Source organism: Leiobunum rupestre, chromosome 11 (genome assembly GCF_980474605.1).
Source record: "Leiobunum rupestre chromosome 11, qqLeiRupe1.1.hap1, whole genome shotgun sequence".
Classification (NCBI taxonomy): Eukaryota; Metazoa; Arthropoda; class Arachnida; order Opiliones; family Sclerosomatidae; genus Leiobunum; species Leiobunum rupestre.
The window spans coordinates 27,889,377-27,900,494 of NC_143394.1; the positions used below are offsets into that span (position 1 = coordinate 27,889,377).

At 41.4% G+C, this 11,118-nt stretch overlaps 1 protein-coding gene across 1 annotated transcript; it reads left to right on the forward strand.

Moving 5' to 3' along the window:
* The first annotated feature begins 9,882 nt into the window (after positions 1-9,882).
* Positions 9,883-10,744, forward strand: LOC149922127 (uncharacterized). Its single transcript, XM_090163392.1, has 2 exons — positions 9,883-10,289; positions 10,375-10,744. The coding sequence occupies exons 1-2, from the start codon at positions 9,895-9,897 to the stop codon at positions 10,493-10,495; spliced, it is 516 nt and encodes a 171-aa protein (XP_090019518.1). The 5' UTR covers positions 9,883-9,894; the 3' UTR covers positions 10,496-10,744.
* The last annotated feature ends 374 nt before the right edge of the window (positions 10,745-11,118 follow it).

The following is an 11,118-nucleotide window of genomic DNA, read 5'->3' on the forward strand; positions in this document are numbered from 1 at the left end:
CTCAGTTTCGATATCTTCAAATCTACCTCTTAATTCCATTAGATATTGCGACAGTGATTTGAGTAAATTTGAGCCTTGAAGGACATTAGATTGGATATCTTGTAATGACTTGCTGGTGGCGTTTATTCTTTGCAGCAACGTATCCCACAAAACTGTCAACAAAGCTATTTCGTATTCATCGAATCTTTTTGCCAAATTTTTAGGCGGAAACTGCATCAGCCCTTGCTGCCCACCTGGTATCACTAATTCTTTTGATATTTTTCTTTCTATTTTTTTCTACAGAGTTCATTAAAATATTCCAACGCCGAGTAGAAGCGGAAAAATGCACATAGATGCTTTGAACAAAGTCAAAATAATGCAGGGCAGATGCAGATGTTCCGATTAAATTTAAAGAATGGCTTGCACATGGAATATAGGTGGCAGTTTTTGAATGAACTTTTATTCTAGTTTGTAAGCCTGTGTATTTTCCTGCCATATTCGTGGCATTATCGTATGACTGTCCTCGGCACTTTTTAATATCAAGCGATAGATTTTCCAAATTCGTTAATACAACATTCTCTAGATTAGCGGCATCGTGATGTTCGATTTGAAGAAACCCGAAAAATCTTTCCATTATTTCCCCTTTATTATTAACATATCTCAAAATAAAGGTTAGTTGATCACAATTCGAAATATCCGGAGTCGAAACAACAATTATAGAATAGTATAGAGCTTCTTTGACTTCAGAAATTAAACGTGTTCGTACTCGAGGGGTAAGACACTTATGATTTTTGTGTACACCGGGAGTTCGAACTCTGCAGAGTTCACGGGAGTTCGGGAGAGTTCTCGAGAGTTCGAGGGAGTTCTCGAGAGTTCGGGAGAGTTCTCGAGAGTTCGGGAGAGTTCTCGAGAGTTCGAGGGAGTTCTCGAGAGTTCGAGGGAGTTCTCGAGAGTTCGGGAGAGTTCTCGAGAGTTCGGGAGAGTTCTCGAGAGTTCGAGGGAGTTCTCGAGAGTTCGAGGGAGTTCCGGGGAGTTCGAGGGAGTTTGAGGAGAGTTCTAGGAGAGTTCGAGGGAGTACGAGGAGAGTTCGAGGGAGTTCGAGGGAGTTCGAGGAGAGTTCGAGGGAGTTCGAGGAGAGTTCGAGGAGAGTTCGAGGAGAGTTCGAGGGAGTTCGAGGAGAGTTCGAGGAGAGTTCGAGGAGAGTTCGAGGGAGTTCGAGGGAGTTCGAGGAGAGTTCGAGGAGAGTTCGAGGGAGTTCTCGAGAGTTCGGAAGAGTTCTCGAGAGTTCGAGGGAGTTCTCGAGAGTTCGAGGGAGTTCTCGAGAGTTCGAGGGAGTTCTCGAGAGTTCGAGGGAGTTCTCGAGAGTTCGAGGGAGTTCTCGAGAGTTCGAGGGAGTTCTCGAGAGTTCGAAGGAGTTCTCGAGAGTTCGAGGAGAGTTCGAGGGAGTACGAGGAGAGTTCGAGGGAGTACGAGGAGAGTTCGAGGGAGTACGAGGAGAGTTCGCGGGAGTTTGAGGAGAGTTCGAGGAGAGTTCGAGGGAGTACGAGGAGAGTTCGAGGGAGTTCGAGGGAGTTCGAGGAGAGTTCGAGGGAGTTCGAGGAGAGTTCGAGGAGAGTTCGAGGAGAGTTCGAGGGAGTTCGAGGAGAGTTCGAGGAGAGTTCGAGGAGAGTTCGAGGAGAGTTCGAGGAGAGTTCGAGGGAGTTCGAGGGAGTTCGAGGAGAGTTCGAGGGAGTTCGAGGGAGTTCGAGGAGAGTTCTCGAGAGTTCGAGGGAGTTCCGGGGAGTTCGAGGGAGTTTGAGGAGAGTTCGAGGAGAGTTCGAGGGAGTACGAGGAGAGTTCGAGGAGAGTTCGAGGAGAGTTCGAGGAGAGTTCGAGGAGAGTTCGAGGAGAGTTCTCGAGAGTTCGAGGGAGTTCGAGGAGAGTTCGAGGGAGTTCTCGAGAGTTCGGGAGAGTTCTCGAGAGTTCGGGAGAGTTCTCGAGAGTTCGAAGGAGTTCTCGAGAGTTCGAGGGAGTTCCGGGGAGTTCGAGGGAGTTTGAGGAGAGTTCTAGGAGAGTTCGAGGGAGTACGAGGAGAGTTCGAGGGAGTTCGAGGGAGTTCGAGGAGAGTTCGAGGGAGTTCGAGGAGAGTTCGAGGAGAGTTCGAGGAGAGTTCGAGGGAGTTCGAGGAGAGTTCGAGGAGAGTTCGAGGAGAGTTCGAGGGAGTTCGAGGGAGTTCGAGGAGAGTTCGAGGAGAGTTCGAGGGAGTTCTCGAGAGTTCGGAAGAGTTCTCGAGAGTTCGAGGGAGTTCTCGAGAGTTCGAGGGAGTTCTCGAGAGTTCGAGGGAGTTCTCGAGAGTTCGAGGGAGTTCTCGAGAGTTCGAGGAGAGTTCGAGGGAGTACGAGGAGAGTTCGAGGGAGTACGAGGAGAGTTCGAGGGAGTACGAGGAGAGTTCGCGGGAGTTTGAGGAGAGTTCGAGGAGAGTTCGAGGGAGTACGAGGAGAGTTCGAGGGAGTTCGAGGGAGTTCGAGGAGAGTTCGAGGGAGTTCGAGGAGAGTTCGAGGAGAGTTCGAGGAGAGTTCGAGGGAGTTCGAGGAGAGTTCGAGGAGAGTTCGAGGAGAGTTCGAGGAGAGTTCGAGGAGAGTTCGAGGGAGTTCGAGGGAGTTCGAGGAGAGTTCTCGAGAGTTCGAGGGAGTTCCGGGGAGTTCGAGGGAGTTTGAGGAGAGTTCGAGGAGAGTTCGAGGAGAGTTCGAGGAGAGTTCGAGGAGAGTTCGAGGAGAGTTCGAGGAGAGTTCGAGGAGAGTTCGAGGAGAGTTCGAGGAGAGTTCGAGGAGAGTTCGAGGGAGTTCGAGGAGAGTTCGAGGGAGTTCGAGGAGAGTTCGAGGGAGTTCGAGGAGAGTTCGAGGAGAGTTCGAGGAGAGTTCGAGGAGAGTTCGAGGGAGTTCGAGGGAGTTCGAGGGAGTTCGAGGGAGTTCGAGGAGAGTTCGAGGAGAGTTCGAGGGAGTTCGAGGAGAGTTCGAGGGAGTTCGAGGGAGTTCGAGGGAGTTCGAGGGAGTTCGAGGAGAGTTCTTGAGAGTTCGAGGGAGTTCGAGGAGAGTTCTTGAGAGTTCGCGGGAGTTCGAAGAGAGCTCTTGAGAGTTCGAGGGAGTTCGTGAGAGTTCTCTAGAGTTCAGGGGAGTTCATAAGAGTTCCAATAGCAAATGTACACCTGAGTTCTTGAGTGTCTTACCCCTCGTTCGTACTTCACCGGCCATCAAAGTTATAAATTCGTTACAAATTACATGAGATAGGTTGGTTATTTATTTTACCTTGTCCAGGAGCTCCATATTTTTCCATGTGGTTTTTTAAAAAACTATCAAATTCTGAAAGATTTTCTAAACAACTGAAAAAATTCCCCTTTCGATCGGAATGAACGTTTTCTCGGTGTCCCCGAAATGCTAATCCCATACTAGCTAAAAACTTTACTGTCGCAACAATCCTTTTTAAGACTTCCCGCCAATAATTTCTTTCTGAATCTATTTGACTGGCCATCTGAATATCCACACGTCCCGCCACAGCTAGTCGTCTTTTCAAAGCTAACATTGACGTTACGTGTTCTTTGGAGGATTCGTGATCTTTCAATATACGAGATAAATTTTTCCAGTCATTCAAACCAGTATTTAATTTGGTTTGTGCTTTTGAAAACAGTTTGCAGGGATAGCAATAAATGCATTTGCTTGTATCGGAAAATATCATCCATTCGCGATATTCCTTAGTTCCATTTGCTTTGTAACAGTAAAAATTTGATTCAGAAATACTTATGGTAGACTCGATTTCTATCGAAATATTGAATTTTAAGATTTTTTATGTCGCCTTTATTGCAAGGTTTATTTACTAAAAAATGGTCTACCATCTTTTGTGATACTAGGTTAGGCCATAATGCTATGTCATTATCAAAATGTGCTAATTCTACACATTTATTAGAATCCTCGCACGCTTCATTTCCATCATTATTAGGAGTTTCCATTTCAATGGAAATATTTTCCTCTATATACCCTTGCCCTAATGCCTCTGCTGTGTACATTTTCTCAGGAAGGTCTTCAGATTGGTTTTCAAACTGGGGTTCAGGTTCAGATCTAGTTACATGTCCGGAAGGTTTTTTCAGAAAACCAGTGAGGAAGGCTTTTTGCTTTTGAGCACATTTTTCGTTTTCAATTCTTCGTTTTCTCTTTTTCGCTCCCGATTCAAATCTTCTTTTCATTTTAATCCCTATTTTAAATGACCATTTCATAATCGTGCAATACTCTTAGAACGTGTTATCCCACCATGTGTAGAAAAACCTCCCCCAACAGCGTTTTACCCCCATATTCCGAAAATGGTTATACTACCTTTAAGCTCAAATAAGTTCAGAGTAAGCAAGTTTATTAAAGATTCCTTTTCAAAAGTGTTGATATTGCAATATATTATTAAGAGCCCGAATTTAATACGAATACCGATAATGTTTGCTGAAATTCCAGCTTGGATTACTCGCGAAAAAAAAATTGACATCAAAATTTTACTTAAAAAGGGAAAACAAAAGGTATTATTGTCTAAGCATCAGCTGTTCAGCTTTACCTCAGTAGAGGATTTAGAGTGATGGATCTATTCGAAAATATGTATCATAAGCCTAGCAAAAACCCATTGCAAAAACCTTTCAAACCAAACGGGTGGCGGGATAACTTAACAAAATGTGACCGAAATCGACACATTCACAGCAGTGATGTTCCAGGCGGTACATTTGTACTTTTTTAATACATTTTTGATTTTGAAGTACAAAAATACATTTTGAGATTTTTAATACGTATTTAGTACATTTTGTAAATTTATGTTACCAAAGTAAACTTTTAGATACGTGTTTAGTACATTTTGAAAATATATGAAACGAAAATACATTTTTATATTTTTCACATATAGTAAGTACATTTTTTAATTTGGGGGATTGTTTTAAATTTAACCATCACAAATGTTCTCCGAATTTCCATTGTAAACCCCCGCTCTCCCACCCTCCCGACCTCAGCCACCTGCATAGATAGCGAAATAGGTGTGTTTACAAAAGATCGGTGGTCACGTGTTTTCAGTAAGTTTGCGTCACTACGGTCAAATGAAATCTCGAAGTTGGCCGATAATTTAGTGTCGTCCGCTATTTAAGACAAGGCTTACCTGTCGTTTAGTTTAACAGTAAAGTGAAAGTTCTAACTGCTATAGAAGATTATTTATTTTTGCTGATAATTTTATATCTTTCAAGGTTAGTAAATTAAAAATAACTAAAACCAGACTACCTTATAATATACATAACACATAAAAATATATTTTTAATACAACCCTAGCCTTATCTATTTATTTATTTGTAACGCGGTTAATAATTTTTTTTTTTTTTAGAAGCTCGTTATGAGCGATTGTAACGGGTGGGACAATTCAGTCCGCTCGTCCATTTGATTAATCAGGGGCGAGATATGTGTTACGGCCACGCCAACGGGGGGATACTTGGGGATAGGGTTGGGACACCCGTGGCGGAAGTATGACAACCACCCGTTGGGGAATTAGTGGTCGTCCTCACACGGCCATCCACAAGCTCTGCCTCCCGGTTAATATTTAAAACTAAAATTGTCTATACGCGCAAGGTTCTTACAAGCGGCACTATATACGCGGGCCTTAGTATCAGCAGCCGGATCTTAGCAGACGATGCCTTGCTCAAACATACTGAATTCCCATGAGCCTCTATAGCAAAAATCTTTTGTAGAACCACCTATTCCGCTCATAGCTCCGACTTACTGGAATACTGGTTTTCAAGGGCAGCTGCGTTTTAAAGGCAGTTAATATTTCGGACTTCTTCTTTTGACCGTTCATCAGTATCAATAAGGGGTCCACCTCTTTTGCAGACATAGAGCAGCTTTAAATGCAGGAAATGAAGTGAATAGTGAAATCTACTTGACTGCTCTGAATCACTCGCGGGGTAACAGGTGTACATTTGTTTTGTGGAATGTTTTGTGTACTTACTACTTTTATGGTTTATTTTCGGGTTTTCACCACACAATAGATGGGGTGGGTTTTAGAAAACTTTGGACAAATATTAAAATTTGAGCAAATTTTTGTTTCCACTCATTTCTTGTATTTACAATTTTCGCGTCCATCATCTAATTTTGTGTAATGTAACATCTGAGTTATACCTAGGAACATCTGCGTTATTACAGTTTGTTCTTTTATTATAGCATATGTAACATAATTACTGATAAGTATGGCTCTGTATAACACTTCCAATGAAAAAAAATTCAATGAGACCTTGTTTCACGCGGAACATACATTAAGCGGACCCAAAAATGCAGAAATGCTTATAATCCTTGCGCTATTGAAAAGGTTACCATGAAAATGAAATCATGTGATCGCGAGGCACGAGCTAAACTTGACATGGACAAAGCCAGAAACGCGTGAGGAATTCTCACTAACTTCCGTTTCCAATCAGTAAAGTTGATGACGCGTATTTCGTCACGTAATTTAGGTCATATCCCGTGAACAAGGTTTCATTAGCGAAAATGCTTTTTGGCATACTTTTAAGTGATTATGTTACATATGATTATAGCAATAAAAAAGTTAAAAAACTAGAAACGTTTCGAAATTTCCCGCGCTTTTTGGTAAAAAAACTCATAGAGGGCGCGGCCGCTCAGCTTATAAACGAAAAGTACATTTTATCCTCCAAAAGTACATTTTGACCTAGGGGAAAGTACATTCCTAAATCACGCCGGAACATCACTGATTCACAGGTTTTCCCCTAGGCTTACGGGTTGGGTTTCACCTAAGCAAAAGCACTTTTATGAGGATGGTCAATTTCCAAACCCCACTGGGCCATGGCCATGATTATTACTTATAGGGAGCTAACAGTTCTACGTCTCACGACGTCACCCATGCTTTTTCCTATTGAAAAAAATTTCTACCCAACATGGCGGCCAAAGCCAAAGCTACGGAGTGTTAGTTCCCTATAAGTTATTATAATAGTTGTTAACGTCAGGTCCGATACCCATTGTGCGGCAACAGTGCAAACTTGTCCAACTTAAACTCTCAAAGGGAAAACCAACTTTAGTCGAATACACAGAGTGGTAAAGCAATGTGAATTTGTGAAATTTAGCAAACTTATAACTTTTACTTTTCAGTTTCTTCTAAATATTTGGTTTTCAGTCGTAAAGAACAACCTGTCGAGCACCGATAGGATACACTTTATTATAGCTCCTAACGACATGTAGTAGAACTCATAACGAAGCTTCATCATCGTTCGGATAAGAGTACACCAAAAGAGACAAGCACCTTGTTTACAGATTAAGTACGCCTCTAGCCGCCTCTTTTATTGTTTCAATTATCCTATGTTGGTTAGATTGAGTTACGATAGGTTTCAATATTATCTGTGGCCTACACATATTTTAAAATTTTACTTGGTTAGAAAAAGGCAATACAAAGAGTTAGATTGTCCAAACAAGAATGAAGCGTCGTCATGTGTGCTACTTTAGGGTGATGGATCTATTAAAATAAGCTTTGTTAAGGCGGGAATATATATTTCATTTCCATCTTTTGATTAAATATAAATACGAATAATAAGAAATCAAGTCGTACTCACGATGAACTAATAAATTATGGATAATAGAAATCAGGTTTGGAATTAAACTGGTACTTGTAAATAGAAAAACAAATGTTAATTTGTGCAAAAATGGGAAAACTAAATCTCAAGAAATAATGTTTTAAGTTTACTATATGTTTAGAGGCCTATTAAATTCTAAAAATATGATTTTTGAGGCCCCTAGGCGATGAGGCCCTAGGCACGCGCCTAGTGCGCCTATTGGATAATCCGCCACTGTGGCTTATACAACAAAACTGGGACCGAAAGAAAAGGATGATCTTAAACACACCGCTCCGGATAACCTTAAAAAAAGGAACATAGTTTTCGCGCCGGTCGCAATCTATGAATGTCTCCAGCCATTTGAGCAGTTATCGCCGGACCATGGTTTTCCTCTGCCCATCACCACCACGACACCTCGTAGACGATAGTAGTATAGCCTCATCGTATCCCCAACGTCTCAAGCCTTCATCTCGTCTCTTCAACTCTACGAACTCTCTCCTCGCATCTACATTATTCATTTATTTTCAAGTCTCGAGACCAACGATAATCAAGAATAGTGATAAGTACTTTTTATATGGCGCAATTAGTGTATATAGTAGACCGCGTATTTTTAGTAGTCTGGCATTGGTCGAGTGCATGCTGCGTGTAGTTATTTTGGGGGTCATGTAAATTAATCTAGTAGTATTTTATTTGTTAGCGGTATTGTTTGGTTTTTATTTAGTAGGTCGATTCGATATGTTTGTCTAATAGTAAATTTAGTAGTTGATCATTAAATCAGAATCTGGGTATGGCCAAAACTTGTTCTTACTTAATAATTCATTAGCGTCCTTACGAATCATTTTAATCTAGTAGCATAGTAGTAGTATATGTCAACGCTAGGCACCTATAGGCCTATATTAGTAGTAGAAAAGCGTTACAACACCATATCCGCCCCTGGTGCCTACCATGCTAGCTACGCCACTGGTTATAAAGCAAATCCATATCCCTCGAAATTGCAACGCGAAAACTTAACACAATCGTAAGGATCATCGTCAATCGAGCAAAGCGTCTTGGATTTCAATTGCGGGAAAAAAGGAATTGCAACCCTAAAACCCCCGAAAAGAAAACTCCATATAGTAAGAGAATGACTAATTTATCCGAGATTTTACCAACAAAAATCAGCCTACCATGGTATCAAGGAAATCAAAGGGTGCCAGGAAACAAAAAGTAAGATAACTCGAAGTGTAAAAGTCCTTTGGTCTTAAGACTATACAACGCGTAGTAATTAAAATTTCAATCAATTTTGAAATTTTCACTGGCCAAATTGAGATGGCAAAACGATAAATGTCTGAAAGGGCTATTCGATATACATGAAATTAATCGCTAGGTTCAAGGACACGTCTACGGAGCTCTTCTTATTGTGACACAATTTTCAAAGAAATTACCCATATCTGTCAATTTTACCCCCAAAATTCCGTCAAATTTATAAATAAATAGTACGGGAAATGTCCCCAGAAGACTGCGAGAGATTAAAAATCGCCACTGATCACTCCTTAATTAGAAAAGTATGGAACATATTTAGTTAGATGATACAATTTATCTATTACAAGCTGAATTGTCAAACAATGTACCGAAACTAATTTTAACGGTTTTTTATTCTAATTAAAAAAATATATTTTTATTATTGTCCCAAAGTTGCTTAAGCGTCCCTGATGATAAATATTTAAGATTATCCAAGATTATTCAAGACAGTAAACGCTTGATAACAGTACGACGATAATTCTGGGCTAAGTAAGTTTTAGACCTAAAAAATTTGTGAAAAGAAAGTTAAATAAGGTAAATACAAGTATTTTATATCTATTACAATGATATTATTTCAACGGTTAATTGAAAATAAACTAAATTAATTAAATGACTCCCTTAGATAACGTTAAATAAACTCAAATTAGTTTGAAAACGTGAAACGCTCCGGGAACACCGTCCACACGTGGCCTTGAGTCAATCGTGTAAAACAGATCAAACGCGATTAAGATTGATAAGGGGTTCGATTAGAACGAGAAGGGTTGGATCCGACGCGAGGCAAATCTCGGGTATTTGCCGCAGCCCGAAAGTGGCCCCTCCCCCTTTTTTGTCCATTTTTCGGAAGAGAGTCGTCATTTTCGGCGTTATCTTACTATTGGGGTGGGCGACGTCACCCCATCGAGCAGCGGCTTATAAAAGGGAATGCGTCTCTTCGAAGGGTATCACAACTCAGTCGATCTTAGTCAAGAACGAATCAAATCCCACTAGAAATAATTTGATAATTATTCACCGTTCTAGTCAAGATTTAAGCAGGCGCCATGTTCGGAATGAAATCCTTTAGTTTCAGCGTCATTTTGATGATGGTCGTTTCGGAGGTGGCCCAATTGGCCAGCGGTCAGCGACGAGGCCGCGGAAGAGGCAGAAATGAGAACTTCGAGCGCAACGTTGCCCGTTTGCACAGAGTGTCCTACGAAGGAGGCGTGGACAGCGGAATTTACAACAACAAGAATAAGTACATCTCCTTCGACAGCGGAAACGACATCGGCGGCACGCCTGGCAAGGGCGCTTTCTACCCTTTCGCCAAGAGGTCCATCCCTGACACAAAAGTGCAAACGCCAGCGGGTTTCGTCTCGGTCGGGGACCTGAAATGCGCCACTTTGGAAGCGTGTCTGGGGGGTACCGAAGCCCCACTACGTCACGCCTTGCAAATTAGGTAAATATTTCCCCACTCCTCCCTTCCGAGTGATTCCGGAAGCAATTTTCTACGGTACTAATTGGCGTTCTTTCTTTCGAAACAGCTCCTTGATGAACTCGATGGACTATTTGCTCCAGCCGGCTTTTCGCGTTGGCTTCTACGGTAGATCCAAAGATTACTGTCGTCGGATCTACGCCGATTGCGACGATAATTCCAATCTTTGAAAAAGGAGCAGAGGATGGATGTAGCGGGAGTTCAAAAGCGAGTCTGTGATCTTTTGCGACCTTGGCTAGACGCGACAATCGTCACCGGTTATGACTATTTATTACGAGACCGTTGCTAAAACGGCAATTTTATTTATTTAACTTCCATATTGAAAAAAATGATGGAAAAATGTAATTTTTATGAGAATAGAAAAATTTCTAACTTGCCATTTTTTAAATATATTTATTATTAAAATTCATTTTTAAAATATAAAATTTTGTATATTTTCTTTTTATCTATATTTACATTGTGTTGTCTCTTATTAACCCGACATATTTATCGTCAAACTTAAGAGCGTAAAACCCTAGATAATAATAAAAGTTGACCATCATTGAAGAATAATAATCAGCTAAGCAAGACACCACCTTAGGTCTAATTAAGTCATGGAACGACTTTTAAAGCCATTAACTCTAGTGGCCGGGTCACAATGCGTAAGAGGGTGGTGGCAAGCCTTTCACGCGAGCCGACAGCTATCTACACTATAACTATTACCGTTAACTTAACCCTTAACCAGTTTTTATAGAAAGGGGAAACGGAAGAGCTAGGGGGAAATCCCATTTAACCAGTGGGGAGAGAACATGCA